The 24,171-nt window shown below is 34.1% G+C and overlaps 1 protein-coding gene across 2 annotated transcripts in view; it reads right to left on the bottom strand.

Moving 5' to 3' along the window:
* Positions 1-15: 15 nt before the first annotated feature.
* Positions 16-24,171, bottom strand: part of LOC146136200 (DENN domain-containing protein 5B-like) — a 31,352-nt gene continuing 7,196 nt past the window's right edge. The window contains exons 5-29 of one of the 2 annotated variants that reach the window (XM_083395119.1): positions 23,355-23,562; positions 23,048-23,235; positions 21,573-21,698; positions 18,044-18,119; positions 17,848-17,966; positions 17,380-17,550; positions 16,912-17,046; positions 16,630-16,795; positions 16,426-16,559; positions 16,249-16,347; positions 15,931-16,056; positions 15,465-15,623; positions 15,034-15,262; positions 14,849-14,939; positions 13,824-13,952; positions 13,163-13,284; positions 12,659-12,807; positions 12,277-12,387; positions 11,115-11,257; positions 8,109-8,324; positions 7,826-7,974; positions 7,347-7,440; positions 6,833-7,022; positions 2,455-2,631; positions 16-1,390 (exon numbers count right to left, since the gene is read on the bottom strand). In XM_083395119.1, the coding sequence (XP_083251245.1) occupies positions 2,485-2,631; positions 6,833-7,022; positions 7,347-7,440; positions 7,826-7,974; positions 8,109-8,324; positions 11,115-11,257; positions 12,277-12,387; positions 12,659-12,807; positions 13,163-13,284; positions 13,824-13,952; positions 14,849-14,939; positions 15,034-15,262; positions 15,465-15,623; positions 15,931-16,056; positions 16,249-16,347; positions 16,426-16,559; positions 16,630-16,795; positions 16,912-17,046; positions 17,380-17,550; positions 17,848-17,966; positions 18,044-18,119; positions 21,573-21,698; positions 23,048-23,235; positions 23,355-23,562 (3,477 nt within the window). In that variant the 3' untranslated portion in view covers positions 16-1,390; positions 2,455-2,484. The remainder of the gene's footprint in view (positions 1,391-2,454; positions 2,632-6,832; positions 7,023-7,346; positions 7,441-7,825; positions 7,975-8,108; positions 8,325-11,114; positions 11,258-12,276; positions 12,388-12,658; positions 12,808-13,162; positions 13,285-13,823; positions 13,953-14,848; positions 14,940-15,033; positions 15,263-15,464; positions 15,624-15,930; positions 16,057-16,248; positions 16,348-16,425; positions 16,560-16,629; positions 16,796-16,911; positions 17,047-17,379; positions 17,551-17,847; positions 17,967-18,043; positions 18,120-21,572; positions 21,699-23,047; positions 23,236-23,354; positions 23,563-24,171) is intronic. The other variant, XM_083395118.1, reaches the window with a different exon arrangement.

The raw sequence follows: 24,171 nt of genomic DNA, 5'->3' as shown, positions 1-24,171 counted from the left end.
CCAGCCAACAACAAAAATTATACTATTTTTATATTGTTTTGAACAACACAGAATGGTCGAAGTGTAAACACATACAACAATAAACACAAAAAATGAATTAAACCGAATCAAACGATTGGCAAGAAAGGCGGATTGGTGAAACTCAAGACCGTTGCTTTATAACTGAACTACCAAGAATGAAATATAGCAGGCAAGAAAACAAAGCTAGAGAACCGACCAGGGAGAAACATTGAGTTACGTTTAACAGGTGGTTACAACGTAAAGGGATTTCGTGTTAATCACACTCTGTCGAACTCGTTGGCCGCAGGCTAAGTCGTCAATCGAAACAGACATGCAAAAGTACAGTTTTCCGTGATCGAAAATACGCCGTATTTCATCTATGAATAATGCAATACTTCTAAAATGAGAAAAAATCAATATAATAAGAAAATCAAACTAGCAATTATTGTTAAAAACCATGAATTCGTCGTCAATTTTTGTATGACATGTGAATTCGTTATTAGTTGAAATAAGCATATTTTTATTTGTAATCCAAGCCGTCCGTGTACAATAAACAAAATCAAAAATACAACAAAGCATATATATATATATAGATAGTTAAAGCGACTAAAAACGAAAGATTGATAACACGTTGATAAAATATACCAAGGCAAACATGATCCTTTTTGTAATTACGCAAACACAAAGAAATATTTTTTATCCTTTTGTCCAAACGAACATGGAACAGACGGCCGTAATTTTACGTGGAAAGATCATAACAAGGTTTAACCAAGGTGATACACTTGTATAGAAATCTGAGAATCCGATATAAAATGCTAAATGCTAATGTTAGTGGTATCTGGATGTTGCGTTCAAAAACAACGTTAAGCGTAAGGAATAACACTGAACAAAAATATGCTAGATTGAAAAAAGCGCGTAATAACACTGAACACGAACAACAACATACAGAAAGTCGCTAAAACCTTTTCGAAGGCGCAGTGACGATAAAAATTATGCGACGCATTTTGAATTTGGCTTTTTCGATCTATTTAAGAAAAGGTGAGGAACAAACAATATTGAACAAGAAAGACAGTACAGGAAATTATAAGCATACATAACTTGAATTCACGGCTAATCATGAAATACCGTCAACTTGATAAAATAGGGAATGCATTCATACATGTGGAATTGTGCAGAAGTCGAAAAACAAAATCGATGAATTTTTTTATTTAACGACGTGCGAGAAACATGTAATTAGAAAATAGCCTTGTTAAGCCGCGTTTGTGGCAGAGTACCTGTTCAAAAGCAAGGTGGGTGATTGCGCATCTAACGATCAAATGCTTCTCGACGTTTGTGGTTTTAAAGTGACACTTTCGCTGCCGCGATTTCTTCTTCACTCTAAAAGGTGGCACTTTGAGAATAATTGATTTTTACATCGATATTTGACATTGCATATCAAAATGGAAGACAACTTAACCAGAATTTTCTGTTTTGGTTATATTATATTATTTGGGACAAATCGTTATAAAAACTGTCAGACTTTCTTGTGCATTTCCTTGTAAGTGGTACATAAGTTACTAAAACCATTTTGTAAAAAAGTATATGGATTTGGTCAAAGGTCATTGGCCACAGTGTGGCTTAACATTGTGCAATGTACAATAGTACATGTACTTTATCTTGCCAAAATTTTGTTTCTTTGTAGTAGTTGGGGGTCCTAGTTGTAAATTATTTTTTAGCCTGAAAATACATTTTTTGGCAAAATTATGACGTATTAGAAATACATTGATTTAAACCACATATTGTTGTTTGAAGTACTGCATTAGTGCCGTGGCGTCGTCAAACACACGCTTTAGAATTTAGATGTTTCACTGACGATTGGTGGTTTATTTTAGAAAAATGTTAGAAAATAAACCAGAGATACGCAACTATATGAAGCAAAAAACGAAGTTCGAGCTCAACCTATAATGCGATAAACTAGGCCTGGGTAGGTAATTCTGCCAGCTCGCTATACGGTATATTGCTCTGAAGACATAATACACTTAAAATGTCGTTGAATATAACTCAAAACTAATATTTTTGATAAAGTTTTAACTTAACAACAATTTAAAAAATAATCGCCTTAGTAACTACTATTTGTTACTAACGTTGGGTTCTTTTAGGCCCTTAGGGACTATATTAAAAAGTTAGTAGGTGATCAATCCTATCAGAAAAGGAGTTTAAGTTGCCATAAACAAAATTTGGATATTTGTGTTATAATTACAGACCCTGCATCCTGAAAGCTTTTCTAATCTAATAAGAATTGTTTAAATTTGTATTGGTAGCTCGATTAGTTTAAACTTAAAAGTATTGTGGCGTTCTTTGGGTAGAATAGCACACAAAAAATTACCAAGCCATGCCTACATAAAAATAGTTTAAATACAAATTTCAATAGGTTTATGTAGAACAGGTTCAAAAACTTCTGTCAACAAAACTCACCGGTTAACAAAATTCTTAACAATTGAAGAATTATTTTAGCAAATGGTTGTATCCCCGCAACAAAGCCTTATCAAGCGGGATTTCGTATTTCCAAAGCATACCAAGGACTTGACACAAAAATGCAATTGACGAACCATCGCACAAGAACGCAGTGTCTTCGTAGATGTGAGTGCAGGTCTAAACATATTAAACACGTATGGTTATAATCACAGAGGGATTATCGTTAATTTAATTGTTTTAACAGCTCTATAAACATAACTAAACCTATCTATCTATCACGATAAAAATTTTGGAGAAAACTAACTTCCAACACTAACTACTTCTGGTCGATTATTGCGTGAAATGACAACAAAAATGAAATGGTATTTAGTGTTTAGGGCAGGGATCGGCAACCTTTACAGCCCGCGGGCCGGAAAGGGCCGGCCCGCCAAAGCAATTCATCCGGCCCGCCGCCTATTTGACAAACTAGACATGAGTCTATTTTACATACTTTTTTACTCTATTTACTACGTACGTGCGAAAATTTTTTTGTTGCTGTGTTTTTATATAGATCAGTGCTTCTTTACCTATGCGGCGTGGAAAGCTGACAAGTGGGTCGCGGACAAACGTTAAACGTATTCAACTTTTTTTGACATATATATCTTTTAACATTTTATTATTTTCGGCAGTGTAATAATAACTTGCAAGAAATTTAAAAGAAATACCGGTATACCAAAAAAAAAAATCGCGCTCACTTAGCTTGCCAGGTACGCCCAGACTTAAAAAGCTACCAAATACTGAACTAGATTAAACAATAAAGTTATTGAGTTTCTTCAAAATAGTTTTATTACACTTTTTGTAAGTAGTATGCTGGATGACGACGTGTAGACTCGAATTTTAAACCAAACAAACGCTCTTTTTGCGCTTTGCGCCAACACTTTACTATCTCCTTAAATGTAATTAAACACGTCTTTATGTGCAAAAAATCCGATAACCGCCCGATTCACAGTTGTTCCAACAGTTTAATAACACAATTCTTAGTTAACTCTTTGTGCGGCCCTCAGAGACCTTTCTGAGTTTGGTTTTGGCCAGCGACTAGAAAAAGGTTTCCGACTCCTGGTTTAGGGGAACGTATTAAAGTACATACAAATACACTCACAACGTTCTACATTATCTGTCAGTATAGTTATTCTCTTTAATTTTTAGCATTGAAATACAGTAAGATAAAGCAGTGGTTCTCAAACTGTGTGCCGAGATTCTCGTGGGTCGTGGCACTTAATATTTTTTTAAATAGCCTATTTGTGGTACACATAGACATGCAGCCGCCAAGCACGTGAGACTGAGAAGCACATTATTAATTAGATAACTGAAAATATTATGGTGTTTACCTACTACTTTGCTATATGTAGGGTGATTGTTAAGTTCTAAAGGTATAATTTTGTTAAACATTCGAGTCACCGCAGGCTAAAAAAGTTTGAGGTTCATTGGTATAACTATACAGTATGACTTGCTTGCTGCATGCAAGGGACATCGGTTTTGCTACACCGTATACTAAATGTACAGTTGTTTTAAGACAATAATTACAACAACAATTATGACTAATTAATTTAATCGCGAGATTTTCTGATAAAAATGTTTGTTATTTTCCCACACTCTATGTTAAGGGTGGTTCAATAGGTAAATCAAGCAAGTAAATAAACTCGTAGACATATATCCACGAAAATAGAACGACAAATTAAACACTTGGTGAATAACAAATGACTTAAGTGGACTGAAATTTTTAAACAGTTGATTTTTTGGCGAGTGCTGATTGGTAGACACTCGGCCGACTGCAAAGTGGAGATTTTAAGTTTCAACCCTGTAAATTGAAGAAAAATTATTTCGAGTTAATTTCATTGCCTAAGCGTCTAATAATAGTGTTTGGTGAGTAGATTTAATTGACTAGCTAAATCTTCAAGGATACTAGGTCACCTTGACCGGCGAAGCTTGGCTAGAAAACTAAAAAATGCGTTAAGATTCAAACTCATGACCTTGGTAAAACCAAACAGCCAAAGTACCGTTGCCTGCTGCATTCTGTGAAGTTAAGGCTTACACGATAATTCTGACTAGGCTGACGAGCAAGCCTTAATGTAAACTATAAATCAAAATTCATCGCACAATTAGAGTTGTTTGCGATGTCAGAATTACAAATAATATAAAGATTTGTAAGAGTCTTTTCGGTTGTAAAAACGCAAATTTTCGGTTGTAAAAACGCAAAATTTTTACAAAAAATATTGTTAATCTTAAGTATAAATTAGGGATAACCAATTATTATTCTTATTATGTTGCAATACCGATATCTGATATTGCCGGGGAAATTATGGCGATTTGATCTGATACCACATGATGACACTCATAAGATAAAATAGGGAAATTACACATAACGTAAGAAAGGCAAAAATGGCATCTAATAGCCAAAAATGTTTTAGTACAAAAACGTCCGTTTTCACATATATTCTTTTGAAAATGCGTAAACAACGACTAAAGTGCTTTGCAAAGTGGCATTTGGTAAAAAATGAGCCTTCTAAGAGTCTTGGATGCCTAAAAAATATAAAAGGCATAAAAGGAAGTAAAAAAACTGAGCAGTTCAACAAAAGTGTTCCATCTGGTTCTACTTTTACATTGGTTATAGGTTTATAGCATGCCATACAATTAATGTAACAGTCACTGCAAGAAAACAGTGTTATAAATTATGCATATTGACAAATCTTTACACTAAATAAAATCAGGATGGAATTTGCTCTTCTCGCCATGTCAAATAAATTACTTCAAATCGGAGCAAATAGTTTTTAAAGTTTAGAGAAATTTCATATTAAATCACCCAATTGAAATCACATTTTTGACAAATTAAAAAAAAGGTGAATTTTAGAAAAATTTTACTTTTTAAATATCGCACTTTGAAATTGGCATACATTTGCCACTAGGTAGCGACATATTTGATTTTTGCTCATATTTGATCCATAATTTTATTTAGAACTAAGTAAACAAAATTTTGTTGTTTACCTTTGTTTGAGGGTTCGGAAAGTAAAAGGATCGTCTTAAAAACACTTTTTAGGAAACTAAAACAGATAACACCAATGTCATTTTTTTGCATGCCGTAGTCCATAATTAAAGATCTTTGAACCATTACAAAAGCAATCATTTAACAATAAACTGGCAGAATCTAAATCTTGACCCAATAAGAACAACACCAAGCAACAGAAACCGAAGTTAAATAAAATCAATTATTTTAGTCACTTATATATTTACTATTGTATTTTATTTACTATTTGTATTTTAACTGTATTTGTACATGATGTGGCAAAATAAATGTGGGTTATTACTAGACATTACATAATATAGTATATGGAAGCGCCATAGTAAAGTACAGCAAACCTACGAAGAGTATAACAACAACAAAAAAATCCTAATGTTTACTCCATAATTATGCCACTCCACGGTTTGGCGTCATGCATTATTATGATATAATTTTTTTTAAATTAACTCTGTAAGTTACAGGTATATAACTTGGGCCTTTGTATCAGATGAGAATCTTAAAAACAAGTCCAATATTGTAAAGTCCATCCAGTAATGACTGTATTAGCAAAACACATAAATATATATTGTCATCTAGTGGCACTAGTGCTATAACTTAAGTGTGTGTAACTCAAAAAATTGGTTGGTCCATTTCAATGAAATTTAAAGCAAAGAATGAGTGTTTGGGTGTTAGCTATTGTATCAATTTAATGACAAATCCTAAAATGTAATTTCTATATAACTGGCTCCCTGTGTAATTTTCTATATAACTCCCCATTTGCTGAGTGCGAACCCACCATCACAAAAAAACTGTAAAATTGTTTATGTTCTGCCTTGCACAGATTTAATTCAGGCACTAACTTCGTGGATGCCTGCTTTCTAGTAGAGACAGGTTGTCAAAACACAGGGCTAGACCACTACTGATTAAGTTAGATATTCCTGACCATTTTTTCGGCTAACGGAAAGAACCCAGCCACAACCCTTACATATTTTCTTGGTTTCCACTTTACCTTCTCTTAGTCAAGTTCACACTTTGTAGATAAAAAAGAAAAAGGGGGTCGTGCTTTATGGGTTGGGTTATTTGGCATGAAATTCCTTTTTGTGTCGTATTCAAAGTCAGTGAGAAAAGACAAAAGTCTAATGTAAGAAGTCGCTAGTCACAGTTTTCAGTGAATCTTACGTGCCTTGCCCTTCAGACCAACAAAACAACATGTCCGCTCGTTTAAAAACTCTTCAACAAAGATATAAAAAAGATACAAGCAAAATAGTTTTTTGAAACGAGGCCGATTAGCAAGAATAGAGTTTTACAAATAACAACTTAAACGTGAAGTACTAATATACTTACTTGAGCAATTTCCGATATCTTTGGCAGCCATTCAGTAACCAGGTGTTCTTTAATCCCGATCAGCATTAAGAGATAAAAGGCATCGTCTTTTCCGAGACGCAATTGAAGATTGCTTCCACCACTGTCGGCAGTAAAGATGCCGCTAAAGATGACGCAAAATCTGTCGAGTGCTTTTCGTTCCCGTTGCAGACTGCACAGATAAAAAGGTCTCCTTACGCACGAAAGCAAAGTAATTTTCCTATCAGGTTACAGCGCGCGAGTTACCTAACGTAATTTTCAAGTTTTCACTAACAAATTTTCATATTAGCATATATTTGTGAAAGTTCGACCATCGAGCGTCACAAAAACACGAAATAACATGAGCAGAGCACATATTAATCACATTCGAAAAAAATACGAAATTATAACTATTTATTCCAGACTATAATGCTTAAACTGCCCTGCAATAAACTTTCAAATCAAAATTGCTATATAACAGCTGTTAATATTAAATTTAAAAGAAAATTTAACCTACCAGGATCGACTCTTTGTTACGTCATGCCGATCTTTTCTGCTGTCACGGTTTAATGATTTTGTTTGCTTTTCACTTGAAATAGTGCCACGGTTTCCTAATGTAAATAAAGGGTAACAGCTAAAGGATTACAAAACTGTTAAGACAGACTGGTCGGTAACGTGTAAGGTTTTTAGAGCAAAATCACCACTGTTCATTAAACATTGCATAATTGCCATATTGTTCTTTAACTAAAAGTCTATGGCAAAAATAAAACGGTGGTAATTTGTTGTTTTAGGTTCCCGACAATCTTCACCCTCTCTATTCCTCGGCGAAAATCAGCTCGACAACACTACTTAGGAATGTTTGCTACCCAGCTTAGCGCGTCACTCAAACAAACAGTAAGTATCTTAACTAGCAGAACCACGTTTGACATCAAAAGCACCGCGTAATTTAAAAAACAATTTAAACAATTCTTCCTTAAGTGGCAAAAATTATCTCACCCAAGAACCAGTCTCCCCCAGCTGCAAGGGTGCTGTTGGAAGTCGGGGGTGCAACCTCACTCCGCGCTTGAGGGACTTCTTCGCTCAACTTGCCCTCAAGTATTGCATGGGTGGCCGCGATCACATCCAGCGCAAAAAAACGTCGCCGACTACATGGAAGTAACAAGAAAACTTCTCACATATTGTCATGTTTGGTAATTTCCAGTTTAATTGTCTTCCGAAAACATTGCACACATATTCAGGCATTACAATTTAAAGTTTAAATCAATAGTTTTGTTCTTGCCTGAACAACCGATTTCCAGTTTTCATGCCGTGGGTGAACACGCTCTCTAGTGCCACCACGAGGGCATGGATGAGTTTCGTAAACGGCGCTTTGGAGCGTGTGGCAAAATTCCTCTCGATTTGTTCGCGTGAATGCTTGTGGAAGAACTTGAATATGTCGTTAATTGCCTGTCCCACGTTTTCCTGCAGTTCGGCTACAGTCCGACTGATGCTCACCCTGGACAAAAAGTAAAGAACATTTTTCCTTTGTCTGTTATAGTGAATTTTAAACTGTTTTATTTGGCGGAACCCTTTTTCTTTTTTGGAATCGTCGTGAACCTAAGTATGATTTCAATCAGGAACTATTAAAAAAAAAACACCCGTTCGCGCGAAACAATAGAATTTTATCATTAATTTAGTAAAATGTGGCAAAAAATATAGTTTGGGTGAATGGCCTAGTACAATCCATGTTGCCAACACTTCAGTTCAAGCCAAAATTACCTTAGAAAGGAACGTTTACTAAATACTAATAATATTTTTGTTTTTAAAACGTATTGCCAGTCAAGCGCACAACATCACTAAAAATGTTATATAAAATGAAACCTGAACCATAATACATCCCGACCGGTTAAAAAAGAGATTTACCCCAGAATAACCCCACAAGTTAAATTTTGATGAGTCAAGTAATACCATTTTCTTAACTTAGGCCGGTTGAGAAACATTTATTAAAACAAAAATTGCCGATCATTCAATGAAAGTGAAACGCAGCGACAAAAGTGCGAAATTATAACATAAACAGTCAAGTTTTATTGTTTAAGTTATTTATTATCTACCTCTTTTTTTTACCTTTGAAATTGAATTGTTTATAAGTTACACTGTGTATACATTAATAAAACAGTTTTAGGTTAGCATCAACTACTTACATCGAAACCGAACCGAAACGTAATAAAAAGGTTTTAGAACAACTTTGCCCTAACCCGAAGCTTAAATTTTCGAAAACCGAAACTGACCAGCTTCAAAAAGATTAAACCCGAACCCTACAAAAATATTAAACTGTCTGATTCCCTGCCTCTACTATAACTAAACGTCCAACGCCAAAAATTATACCAAACTATTATAATGCATAACTTTAAAATTTACATTGTACAGAGACAACACAACAAAGCTAGATAGTTTTCGCTAATTGTCACCGCAATAATGTGATATCCGCACTAAAAAAAAACATTAAACCAAAAGATGTTTTTACCTTGCGTGTCGCATATGATCACCACGAAATGAAAAAAAAAACAATTCACACGACACCAAATTCCCTTATATACCAAACGTATAGCGCCACGTAGTGTAATTTTGTAGAAATAAACAAAATTAATTCACGTCGGGGGTTGGGATTTTGCACTCGCCCGCCAGTCAAAACGAGTGAAATTCGATCCGGGCGAGTGCTGATTGACAAATTGGTTGTTGTTCTCAGACATACTGATCGTTTTAATTTGTTAATCTGCGACAAGTTATATTAAACACCTACTACTGAAGGTTAAGTATTTCTTGACACGACTAACCATTCACGTTTGCGCAACTGCAACAACGAATCAACAATCGCAAAAAATCTAGCTGCAACATACTTTGCAAATAGTGTGACAATATTGCTCTCACAATTGCTTGTTTTTGTCACTTCTGACTTTCAGAAGCAGATTAGCAAAGCATTAAGAGTGTGATTCGCTTGTTATAGGGGCCAAGTTTTGTTTTATAAAGCAAATAGTTTCACGTCCGGTTTTCCAATAAAAACCTTAGTTAGTGTCAAAACATGAACTAGGGCTGCGTTATGAGGGATCCTGAACTAGGGCTGCGTTATGAGGGCATTTGTCTACTCAAGCGTTAAAACAAACGCAAATTCGTCGTTTATTCTCTATTCATACGCACCGAAATAACAGGCATTTATTGGTGAAAAAAAAATGACTTAAAAGGAAAACAGCAACGATTCGCAGACAGCATGCATATATTTTTGGTCTGTCCGAGTTTTTTTTGGTTCAATTTCGTCCGGGCGAATTGCGAGTGCTAATTAAGATTCAATGCCATCCCTGGCTTTGAACTGTAATTTCTCTTAAGTCGAATAGCTATACAACCTCACAAAAAAGCTTTACGAGTTTAAGTTTAAATAAAAAATAATTAAAATAATATAAGCTCGGTTTTCTAGCAAACTTACATTGGTTGCTTTACAAAACAGTAACAAAATTAATGTTCCAACAAATAACGACTTTCTTTAAAACATTTTTGGTATATAAAATACTAAAAATGTTTTAAAAACATAAAAAAAAACTTAATTGAAATGTGACTAAATCGCGAATGGTGCTTACGTTATACCAGTGGTCGGCAAACTGTGGGCCGCGGCCCAAATGGGGCCGCAGAGTCATTTTTAGTGGGCCGCGAGCTACTTTTCAGTATTGTAGTTTTATTATGTATTCGTGGGCCGCGTGATAGTCGTACGCGTAGATTTATTTGCCAGGTACGCGTAGATTTATTGCCAGGTAGGCGTAGATTATTGCCAGGTTTTAGAAGTTGGAATTTTTATATTGTCTCAGCGTGGTTTAAGCCAGCGTGTCAAATGTGTCCCTGAGAGTTCAAACTATATTTTTTGCAACCTTAACTATAATGTAAACGCATTTTTTTTGCACTTAGCGCGTTTATTTTTTGTTTTACGGTATGTTATACATTATGGCGTGGCAATGTTTTCGGCATTATGGCGCCGTGTAATATTTTACCATTGGTGGGTGTCAAAAGCCGCTGAGTACACTTAGACTCCATGCAAAATGCAATTTTCTAAAAACAAACAATTATTTTATGACGCAATTTTGTGACGCAATTCTAATGCCTCCAACTCAAAACAAATATCCTGGAGCCAACCACCCCCGTTTTATGTATAGTGGGTATTATTCTGTTTAAGATAAAAACGGTATAATTTTTTTGAGTGAAGCAAACTACCAATTTGAATGGCAAATTTCTGATGTATTTAACAAAGTACAAAACCAGTAACCTTTTAGAAGAAAGTTGGGAAAAATGGGAAACAACAGTGGTAATGTCATCTGAGTTGGAAACAGCTTCGGCCAAAAGGAGACGTTCAATGCTGTTATCGTCAACATTTTTGCCCAACCATCTGTTGCATGGAAATACATATGTCTAGACATAGAAAAAAAAATGAAGAATGATTACAATAAATAAATCAGCAACATAAAAAAACGTCATAACAGGGCAGTATTTTAATATTTTGAACAAGCAAACTGATAATATTGTTTAAAGATTTTTTTTATTTAACGTGTTGTAATTTAACTTTAAAAATAGTAGAGGTATTTTAAGATTTACGCTGGGAATACCAAAAATTGGTTGTTACAAACACCGCGATATCTTTGATGTATCATATATTGACCATAAGTGGAGATTGAACTGTGGTACGTCTAAAATAGAACAACGTGCGCTTTCAAAGTATTACTTGGCATTTTTGAATTTTAGTTCATTTACTAAATAAGTATTTACGAATATCGAGTTCCGAACATTGAAGGATTTCTATTAAACGAAGGTTGACAAGTGGCAGTATAACAAACAATTTCCCACCACGAGCCAACCTCTAGATTAGCAAATTTTCGTTTTTAGCTAAACTATAAGCCTGAAAACAGTTGTTTTCGAAAAGCACACACATTTCTTGCAAAAGAAGGAATTTTTAATTCCTGGAAAACGACAGTTGTTCAGGTCACGAATTTGCGTGAAAAACCTGTAATTAAAACAAACTTCTAAGCTGCTTTTTGACTGAGGTCAAGAAGTCTGCTTGGTTGTTTAAATGTTTAAAATAATTTTAAAGCGAACTCAACTATAGCAGGTCATAAAAAAAGATTTTTAAATTCCACATAAAAAACCTTGTGAAAACCTCGTGATTACTTACCACGCACTTACGGGGACGTTCCAAACATGCAGTTGGTTAATATGCGACAATTTTAATAAAGTTCGACATTATAATACGGCTAAATGTACTACCCTGGACACTGATATAATTACAATAAATCCACTTTCAGTTACACATCAAACGACTGGTGCCACCGAATACGCACACGAAAAGACGAATTATCCCGTATGGCCCATGGCCAAATCCGTTTAGCCTCTAGTCTAGAGTCTATCGCACCATCGTATGCAAAACATAAAATTACCTGTCCAGTGAATTGGTTCCGTGCTACAACGCAGTCAAGCAGCCATTTGGGGAGGATGCCAGAATTGTCATGGCCAATGGTTAAGGTCGACAAAATTCCAAGGTTTAGATGCTGAAACCAACAAAAATATCTTAAAAAAGTGTCATAAAAAGTAGGTTTCCTTTACAAACAAATCCAGAATATTTTGTTTTTAAACAATATTTTCTTCTGCTTCGATATTTTCATAAACGATAGCATACCGTCTTTGTAATCTACACAATATACAACTTTGCTAGCATATTTAAAGTTGCATTACAATCAAAAGCGGTAATGTTTTACACTTTAAATCCACAAAACAAAACTATTTTTTATTAAAGCCATACAAAAAATATTTTTAATTTACTTTGAAGGTAAACTCGAGGCAATTTCTAGGCACAGAGATAATCTCTGTATCGTTTTGTTCGCCAGATATCCTCATATAAACGTTGGCTGAAGTTTGTGAGGTGCCGGCGAACTGGCGACCAGGGACGATCCAAACTTCATATTCGATCACTGAAAAGATGCAAGAAGTGGTTTTTAAAGGCATTTCACAAATCTTCCGACTTGAGCTGATTTTGCGGCAATATTTAAAATTCCAATCATCTCACTTCTATTTCGGTTGCATAAAATTACACCATAATTAATGGTCTTATAATTACCAATCAATCCTAATTAGCAAAGGTCAGTCGTACAATTTATTTTAAATTGGTTGTTTGACATTAAAAGAGAAAATTTGCTACAAAGTACTACACAAAAACTGTGATACGTTAGTCAACAAAACAAAACATAAGTCATCGGCCCACGTAATGACTAAACTAATAAAATAACTAATTCTTCAATAATGATCGTTCTATATGTATGTAGTTACCTGTTTTAGGAAAGGAATTAGTAAAACAATTGAAGTCTGCTGCGTTTAGTGAAAGAAGATGGATAAGAAATTGCTCACATTGGTCATCGCATTGAAGAAGTGAGTAGCGCTTGTACATCAGGCTGTTAACATAATATTTCGGTTGGATTTATAGCACTAACAAATTTATACTGTGCAACATCGATTTAACAAAATTTACTGCCAAAATAAATCTTAATTATTTTATGGAACAAAAACTAAACATTTTATTAAAACAAAAAGTTCAGTAACAAGCCAATCAGCCAGCAACCAAGATTAAAACCAGGAGTTTCTTCTAACTTTTTGGTTCATGCCGCCCCCCAATTTAAGAAACCCTGATTTAGACAATTAAACTGGAGTAATTGACAGTCGAGCTAGGCACCACAAGTCAGTTGTAGAGGTTGGAAAGTTTGTAAGAAGTCGGAAGTTTGTAATCCACATTATTAGTTTTTTTAATACCTTAAAGATTTTTTTAGTCTCGCCCTCAAATTAGGAAAGCAATAACTGCCAAGTAAACAATAATTAAGAAGAAAAATGTCAACGACATATTAGCATCCCACTAGTAATAGTAATTTGGGTAAATTCATGAAAATATCTCTTCAAAAATAATATGTGTTTCATACACAGAATTTGTTAAACTTACTTGAGGAGGTTTCGGTTATTGAGCAAGTCTCGCAGGTAGGAGTGCAGTTGTTTTTGTTCAAGAGCCAGTTTTATCCAGGCTCGGCTTCTGCCAACTTCAGTTTGTACATCTCGCATGCTACAAATCCTCCTACACACATAACCCAGTAGATTATTAGGACTGTGTTGTAGAGTAACGTCATGTAACTTACACTAAACAGCTTAATCATGTTAACACGGGGATAGTACAACTACAATCTATTATGTTAAAGCTATGTAAGTTAGAGCCTATAGCTTTCTTACATTTTGACACAAAATTGGTCCTATTTTGCACTTATTCGATTGATACAGAAATGAATCAGATGCAAACAACACAAACAATATTGGACCACATGATTCCGAATGAATTTAGTCTAGTGGTTCACCAAATGGTTTCTAGCGACGCCCTTGTAAAAGTTGCTTTGCTTGCGGCACCCCCCAGCGGTGAATTTGAATAAATCTTATTTATTTATGTGTGCAGAAAAACGACAGAAAAATACAAAACGCAACTGCACGTAACGCATATACAAAAACAACGCAATAAATTACACGAGGTTAACCAAAAACCAGCAACTGTTACTGAATTGTAAACCTGAAATCTGGATAAGAGTCTATCACTTTGAGTCATATTTTTACAATTTGATTAAAAGATTGGCTTTCTCTTTTTGTTACATATATAACTAACTGCTCTAGTCCTATTTGTAGCGCGCTAATATCAAATTTGAGAATATGATTGCTAAATAATAATCAATTTCTATATCTTTTTGCAATAATGAGTTAGATGTACACAGGAAATAATACTATTTGAATTAATTTATTACCACAGCTGAGTTTAGATATGAAACGGAATTGCTGTGTGACGCCCACAGAAAGTTTAAACACACCAGAACATCGCGACGCAGCGATTTAAGAACATCTGATCTAGGCGACAAATTTTAATGCAAAAATACCAAACTATAATTAAATCGTTGTACAATACAGATAAAACGACGTTAAATACGTACTGACCTTATTGAGGTAAGAAGTTCAAACTTAACGGGAGGAATAACCTGATGATTGGACGTCAATGAAATTTCGCTGGCACGCCGACGTCCCACTGCTATGATGCAAAATAAGATATGGAATCGCATCAGATTTCAATATTGTTAATATAAATGTACAGGACAAGATAAGTAGCGTACGTTTCGGCTTACTTTCAATTTGATGACGATGTGACACTTCCGAGTTGCGTTTTCTATGAAAAGTCCTTGGCAGTGAGTAGTAGGAAGAGTTACGGTCAAACGAGTTCGCACTTTCATCCATGGCCTCATTCAGCAGAGAAGGTGAACTACCGCTCAGGTGGTTAAGTGTTTGCTTTTTAACAAGTTTTTCCCGCTCTTGAACCTCATATTGGTTAAGGTGCGACCACAGCGAAGATTTGCCCTGCACCATTTATAGATGTTGTTTTTTTGGAAAATTAGAATTAGTAGAGATTAATTCATGTGAACAAGTGTATTAAGGCTGTGGCGTGTCACAAAGTTGATATATTCAAGTCGCAAAAACAAACAAAGACAGACTTATAAAGCTAAATATTAAAAAGCATTACCACGGGGCACGGGTGTTCAACATGCTAATTTCTAACCACCTTTTTATGTGATGTGAGAAGTCCGTGGCTCCAGACCTTCTCAAGCAGATCACATAAACTTGCAATCCAGGTGTTTTCTTCCATGTTTGAGATGCACAACTCCCCATGTCCAAGTTCTATCGCTTCTTGGCCCATCTTACCAACCAATATCTTTTTCGTCTGTATACAAAACTTTATTACTAAATAAACCAATGGCGATATTACGAATTTAGAACGTCGCGGATGGCAAGGCGCTTGTATCGTACTTATTAAGAGACATTTGGAAACGAAAATACTGAAGTAGTTATGTGAATGTTAAAGTTGCTTTAAGAACGTGACAGAAAGAAATAATCTTATGATTAGGTAGCCAGCGATTTTTTTACTTTAAGATTAAATAATTTTTTTCCGCCACGGGCCCCGTTTGTACGATGGCATATAATTAATAAGTACTTGGATTAAGGTTTAATAACTGAAAAATCAAAAAAACCTTCAGTTTGACATCACGAAGTAGTTTCTCAACAAACTTCCAATTGGTTTGAGCAATAACTTCTGGTGAGTATTCCGACATGCTTGGTTGCCGTAACAGTTTGGAACGTGCTTGTTGAATTTTTCGCTGCATATAATTGTTTTTACGAAACTGACTTATGTCTGATAATAATAGTTTAGATAGAAATAAAAATGTTTCTAATTCGCATTATCGCATTCTAATCAATGTTGTGGCGAAAAATCAGCAGATCATTTTAGGTTACCAAGAAAAAAACAAAAATTTGCCATGGTAAGATACGTGAAGTTTTTCTTGTTTTACCCATTTCTGCGAAGGTTGTCTAAAGGCGACCCTGGATTCAACTTGTCGTCTCAAGTGCCGTTTTTTACTTCCAATGCCTTCAGATTCCAATAGAGAACTCTAATAAAGCACGCAGGTGCAACAACAAAGTCGTCGGACGAGCTTCGTATGTAAAATACCAGTGGCAAAAAAACATACTTGTATAGATGGAAATGTTCCAGGAGTGTACATGATGTTGATTCCTGTATCTTGGGAGGAACTTTGAGAGTGCACAACGTGTGGTGGGCAACTTACCAGTTCAATGTGGGAAAGCCGCTTCTTAACTGCCGCTTCTGAAATAACGCAGGGTTATAAGGATTACCATTCACTTTAATTAATATTATTTAAGATAATTAATATTACTTGATTTTTTAATGTAAGGCTGCACGTCGTTAAAGTCATAAAAGGAAGCTGATGACACAGATAAGCTTCTTAAAGGTGTAGCAATTTCTGTTGAAGCTGGGGTCCTCATCTCGGGAGGTAGCTTTGTATGCTCAATCCGATCATCAAACAGCTGCAGGAATTTGTCCTGGAAATAACAACAGTGCTACAACAACAACACAGAATTTGGGGAAAGAAGGAACAAACTTAACTTGATTTGGATAATTAAGACAACAATTTGTGTAAACATTACAAATAAGTCACCTTGGTCAAACATTCATTTGCTTGTGACTGGTGTGCAATCACTGCATTGTCAATAAAAGAGGCAAACATTTGGGTATCCAGAAACGAAAACAAAAATCTCAGATGAGATTCTGGCTGATCCGACAAAAAGGATGTCTGCATAAAAACAGAAGGTTGAAAATACAGGGCAAAAGCGGCAATAGGATTGCTCCAATTTTTGGAAGTTTTAAAAAGTGAAGCTTTTTAGGGCTTTTTTTCATTTTATGAACAATATAAACGATTTTTTGTAAAAAACAACTAAAAAAACTATTTTCTTATGCGCATGACACTCAAAAAATTTTACAAAATTTTAACAACCCTAATGCTCACTCTCGTTCGATAAAAATTTATAGAATGACAAATAAAATCCTAAAACTGCATTTCTTTTCTGCAATTAGCTTTGGAAATAAATTTCCTTTCATGAATAACTAATACAACAAATAGTTTAACCTTGTCAAAGTTGTCTTGTGTGTCAGTGGAAAAGTTCCACGAACCATTTTCATCCTGGTTAGGGTGAATGATGAATTTATCATACTGAGAAAATATTGCAAGAAATGTAGCTGCAATGGTCTCCCGTACTGAAATGTTGAACACCTGCTCTCGCAGTTCATCATTATCAACCTGGCAAAAAGTTTGCATATTGCATTGCATTGTATTTAAATTAAAATATGGTTTGTTTTGGACACAGCTTCTATCATAGAAGATAATTTAAAAGAAGATCCTAAATTTATAAAAAAAACGTTACTTTAAGTTTAACATTCTTAAAAAAATAAAAAAATAAACATTTCCCTAGCAAAGTGGCTCAAAAGTGAACTACATTGGTATAGGTGCTGTAAAATTGAGCTATATTTAATATAAAAAACACATAGTAAAATATTCGTTTTATTGTTTTGTAATACTATATTTAGTAAGATTTACCTTGATTTTAGTTCCAGACCTGTTTTTTCCTGAAACGTTTGCATGAAGACTGTTAAGGCCATCATCGGGATTGGTAGCAACTAGTTCATTTGAATTCACTCTGTCCAATTCATCAGTGGCTAAAATAGCATATTTTGTTTATTTTACCTCAATTATATAAAAAGCAAAAGGTATATTATTATTTTTTGCTACTAACCTCTAGGTGAGTTATTATTGTCCATTGGAATGTTTTTTTTCAGTGGTGTTTGCCCCGTTAGATGTTGACTTGGCATCTATAACACAATAAACTTATGATATCCAAAACATAAAAACTCGCCAAACATTTAAGTAAAAAATATGTCTGTCACAGTTTTAAGCCATGGATAAAACAGGGCAGTTGGAAGGAGTCCAAAGTTGCTAACTTTAAAACCATTTAAAATATCATTTGTCATGTAATAAAATTGAAAGACTAGCTGTAGTATACTCTAGCTGTTTTAGAATAAAGGAGGAGCATAGGGGGCAATGGTACCGGTAAATGTTCTATGTATTTTGAAAAAACAGACTTATTTTGCTTGTCTTTCTTGTATGTGTGTCTCACAGTAGTGCAACATTTCTCTATGGTGGACCGAATTTGCATATAAAATATTAAGGCAACATTAGGGCGATAAGTTTCTTTTTTGAGCAATAAAGAGAAATTTAACTAAAACAGAAATATTTTGACTAAATTTTTCCCAATAATGCTTTTTTAACAAAATCTCTTTGTGGTATAAATGACTGAGCAACTTCAATCTATGTTTTTAAGAGTACTTTTTAATGGTTTGAAACGGCGCGAACACAAATCAGCTTTGTTGCAGAAAATAAACTATTCTTAATAAAAATATGCCAGCAAAGCACAACACACTTCAAAAGTAGGTATTTACTCAGTGCCCTATCCTGTAGTAAGGGACAGTATGGCATAATTCTGGCAACTTGGCGACTATTTCAGCAAAATAATCAGCCAAAGAACTAAAGAAAATAAAATTAAAATTTTTTTTTTTAAAAGATCCAGTTAACAAAAAAACTTTTGCTTGTTTCCACACATGTATTTGAACATGCTGAATATGTTGGAACATTACACAATACACAATTGTTGGGAATTTATTTTATTGTGCCATTCTGATAAAAGTTAAAGCGAAAAGCACATTGTTTAGTAGGTGGAAAGGTAGTGTCAGGCACATAGACTGTTTAAACTTTTTATTTCGATTATAGAATTGTTGTGTGTTTGCAGTTTTAGTTAGATTTTGCAGGTACTCAAAAAAGCAACCATGCTAGTCGCCATTTAAGCTAAATAGACCAAATGTTTGCATTTGATGAGCAAGCACACAGTGCAAGCTATAAGATTTGTTGTTTGTCTTTTGATTTGATCAACTTTACAACAAAAGGACTGTTTTTACAGAGTTTTCTTCTGTAGCGACAGTCTCTGCTTGGCAGGCGATGAACATTGCTAAGATGAATGTTAGCAAGAACAGAGGGTAATCAGCCAAAGAACCAAAGAAAAGAAAATAATTTTTTTTCTTTTTAAAAGATCCAGTCAACAAAAAAACTTTTGCTTGTTTCCACACATGTATTTGAACATGCTGAATATGTTGGAACATTACACAATACACAATTGTTGGGAATTTATTTTATTGTGCCATTCTGATAAAAGTTAAAGCGAAAAGCACATTGTTTAGTAGGTGGAAAGGTAGTGTCAGGCACATAGACTGTTTAAACTTTTTATTTCGATTATAGAATTGTTGTGTGTTTGCAGTTTTAGTTAGATTTTGCAGGTACTCAAAAAAGCAACCATGCTAGTCGCCATTTAAGCTAAATAGACCAAATGTTTGCATTTGATGAGCAAGCACACAGTGCAAGCTATAAGATTTGTTGTTTGTCTTTTGATTTGATCAACTTTACAACAAAAGGACTGTTTTTACAGAGTTTTCTTCTGTAGCGACAGTCTCTGCTTGGCAGGCGATGAACATTGCTAAGATGAATGTTAGCAAGAACAGAGGGTAATCAGCCAAAGAACCAAAGAAAATAAAATAATTTTTTTTTTTTAAAAGATCCAGTCAACAAAAAAACTTTTGCTTGTTTCCACACATGTATTTGAACATGCTGAATATGTTGGAACATTACACAATACACAATTGTTGGGAATTTATTTTATTGTGCCATTCTGATAAAAGTTAAAGCGAAAAGCACATTGTTTTTTGTTTTGATCAACTTTATCTTTTTTGTCTTTTATTTTGATCAACTTTACAACAAAAGGACTGTTTTTACCGAGTTTTCTTCTGTAGCGACAGTATCTGCTTGGCAGGCGATGAACATTGCTAAGATGAATGTTAGCAAGAACAGAGGGTGATACACGAAAAAAAATAATGTGACAACCATTTTAGTTTCATTTTGTGGTTCGTATGAATTAGTTTTATCAATACTATGAAACAGTAAGTTGTATTCTTTGGAATGCAGCTCTTCGCAGATGCAATGTTTGCTGCTTTGGCATTGAGCAGTTTTAGTTATGGACTGTAACTGACTTACTTTGCCTTTGAGCTCGTCAACGTTGTGGTGTGCAATCTCGAGGCTTGTTTTGGTTTGGACAACACATTCTTGAAGGTCGTTTTAGATTAAGGTCAAGCCTCTGTCCATTGATTGCATCAGTTTGAACAAGTCACACAATTTTGGTTCTTTTGCACTGTCTTTAGTAACTGAAGTTAATTTTTTTTCATATTTTTGACAGTTACATTATCTATAATGACTATTAATGCATGGATAAGTTTCTTGCTACAGGAATCTTGCTAAGATTGTTTGCTTTAACTTGTAATCTGAGTATTTCTATAATCTGAAAACAGCAGCCTCAAAAAAACATGTCTGACTCGCACTGTGGCAATTCAAGAATGCTATTTAATTGCTAATGTCACAAAAGATTTCGCGCATTCGGTGCAATGCTTGGATTACTAAAAACCTTGATTTTTGCCTAAACATGGTATTTATACATTTTTTAGGCGAATACAGCAATTAACTTTAGGGTTGTGCCTAAAAAAAACCTTTTGGCCCAAAATGGAAAGATTCTGTCAGCCTAATAAAGGCCATTGCTAAAAACTTTTTGTTATTTTGGTATTTTGTTATTTTTGAAAACATATATAGACAATAGACATGTAGCCAGCAATCAGCATGCAAGATTTCAATGTATACCGTCAATGAGATAACCGAAAATTTGAAGGCATTTACCACCTACCTTGCAGTTTATTTAGGAATATTATGTTACAATGTATGGTTTTAAAAAATAGTGCCAGAAATGTGTTTGTCATTTTTTTCATGTGCCACAGGTTGGAATCTTTAAGAACAACTAATCTAAAGCATGAACAAAGTGTGAGCTAAACATAAGCATCAAACCAGTACTCTATGATTTTTAACAAAATTTTTGACTTGTGTTTTTTCTGGTTTAAAAAATAAACGCCCTAGTTATAAGAAACAAAATTTAATGAAACAGGGTAATATCATATTAGTTTGTTGTAAGGTAAATAAATGATGTATCTTTTTTCTCTATGACATTTAAAAATACCCAATATATTTTAAACAAACAACAGACAATGATATCAGCACAGGTTAGACTAAAAACTTATTTAAAATACCAATCACAAAATAATACCTTTGAAATTATAAAAAGGCAAATTTAAAAATACCTCTTGGCACAGACAAACAGAACACTAGCAAAGAAACCATACCTCATTCTGTAGTTCTTCCAAAAAGTAATCTATCTGATGGACAATGTCAAAATGATTCGGAAAACTTGGTTGATCTTCTGGACTTTCTACAACAGCATTATCCAAATCCACATAGCACTGATTGACCTGAAACAAAATAATGTAAAAAATTTAAAATGGTTTAAAACATTGTTACATTGGGAATCAAAATGTTTTTTTGTACATCGTTCTTAAAAAGTATACCTTGGTGTCAGTAAATTTAAAAGTAATACAAACAATGGACTAAATTTCATGTTAGTATATTTTAGGTATTAGGAAATTAAATACAAATTCAAAATTTTACTTAGAAAAACAACTTAACAAAATAGTAACCTGACAAAGTAAAGCACATCAAAAAAAAATAGTCACAATGAAAGATCCATACACATATAAGTTCAACAACTTTGATCTAGCGGTTTTAAAGTCGATTTTACCAACGATAAATGCTTAACAAATCATAGTACACGGTAGGTCCGTATTCCGTAGGCCTTCGCAGATTAACTGGATCTTTAGATCAATGATGCAAGCAAGGCAGACTAGAAAAACAACTAGCCTGCAGTGAGGTTTAAACTCACGACCTACAGCCATACCAGGATCATCGCTCTTCCAAATGAGCTACACAGGTTCAGCAAGGTACTAGTGGAGAAACAACCATACGCCAATGCTTGCTAAATTTAGCTGTTTTTCTAGCGTGCCTTGCTTGCATCATTGATTGACAGATTCGGTTAGTCTGCTATGGCTTAGACTGGTAATCACAATGTATGTTGTAGTTAAAATGATTTGTATATAAAAATTTTAATATAGGAGATAGAAGTTTTTGCTTTCTTTGAGAAGCGGTTTACATTTAAAGTACACCAGTAAACTTTACATGTTTTTTCTCTATGATATATACTTTTAAATTGTTATCTTTTAAACCACTTTTGTACATGGATTTATCAGTTCCATGTCTAAACTTGTAATTTATGTTGACATAAAGTGTTTAAGTGGAATAAAACAATAGAAGGCATTTTAATAATTTAAAATATTTCACAACATACTATAATGTCTTTACGATTTCTGTAACAATAACTACCACACAATACATAGGCTTTAAAGTATTGTTGTACCACAACACAAATTGGAACTATTTCTACACCTTGTATATCTGGAGTTTAGTTTCACATATAAAATATTAACCCAAACAGAGCCAAAGCGAATTCAGAATTACAAATATACAATTCAAACTTTGTGGCTCCTTTGGTAAACAGGTTTAGAAATGGTGATGTATGCCAATATACACTAACTATCAGTTTATAATTCAAATCGTCAACCATGTTTTGAGACACAATATGGGTTTTTTATTGCAATAAAAACAAAGCTGTATCATGCATTAAAACTAACCATATTTATCTGTTTAAAATGTTTCAAAAATAGCCCATCACCATGTTGTTTAAAAAAAACTATAGTGTTTATAATACCTCAACTGCTTGTTTAATTAATGCCTTTTCAGCATTGTTTGCTAGGACTCCAATAATGTATGGAACTGGGGCGTCAAAAAAGTGTGTGGCAACGTCATAGGACAATACTGATACATGTGTGTGTTGCCACTGAAATGGAAACAAAAGTGATGTAACCCCTTCTGCAACTGTCATCATTCGTTGACTATCTGCAAACAAAAAACAGAAAAAGGCTTTTGCATTATTTTAATATTTTTCCCAGCATACATTGAGTAAAGTGCAAAAACTCATAATTATTATGTTGACAAGTTAAACAAAAATAACACACCTTCAGATACTAGTAGAATTTGATGTTCCAAAAGCAAAGAGGTGAGTAGGTTTATGAGGTTCTTGGCACCTCCTACAAGATTAACTACTTGTGTCAACCTCACATCAAGCAACGGAAGTTCAGAAAGGTCTGGTTGTTGAACTATAACAGGGTCATCATGGCCAAAACAGGAGATCTTTATACTTAAGCCTGGCGACAGAACTGGAACCTGATAAAATTTTTGAACTGTTAAAACAATCGAAGGATCATATCATAAATAAAAGTATGAACTGTCATAGAATATTTTTTCACTCTATTTGGTAAACAGCATGGATAAAGTAATAAAAAAAGAAAAGATCATAAATCTTATTAACCAATGCTGCTGTCAAAAAAACTAAGAAAGTCTTAGAAGGACAATGTTTAGTATAAATTAATTTTTTTTCCAAATAGGGATGAAAAATATACATATAAATTTATTTACATGCATAATATGGTGTCAATATGCATACTATGATGTCAATATATATTAGTGGGGAAGTTATTTGCCAAAAAAACTTCTAGCAAAATCAGTTTGGATATTTATTTTTTACAGTTTGGATATTTATTTTTTACAGTTTGGATATTTATCACAACCCTGTATGACCCCTTAAAATCGCTAAATTTGTAATATACCAAAATGAAATGAGTTGTAATTGAAAAACACTAATGAACCAAAGTCTACCTATCATATGCATGCAAATGCACATATCTCACCCACTATATATGAATCTCTTCAACTAGAAACTGGTTGTATAAAATACAAAAAACATATTAATATAAGGAGGTGGACAGTAGACAT

This window comes from Ascidiella aspersa, chromosome 8, assembly GCF_963924565.1.
Source record: "Ascidiella aspersa chromosome 8, kaAscAspe10.2, whole genome shotgun sequence".
NCBI classification, from domain to species: Eukaryota; Metazoa; Chordata; class Ascidiacea; order Phlebobranchia; family Ascidiidae; genus Ascidiella; species Ascidiella aspersa.
This window is presented reverse-complemented; position numbering and strand designations above follow the sequence as displayed.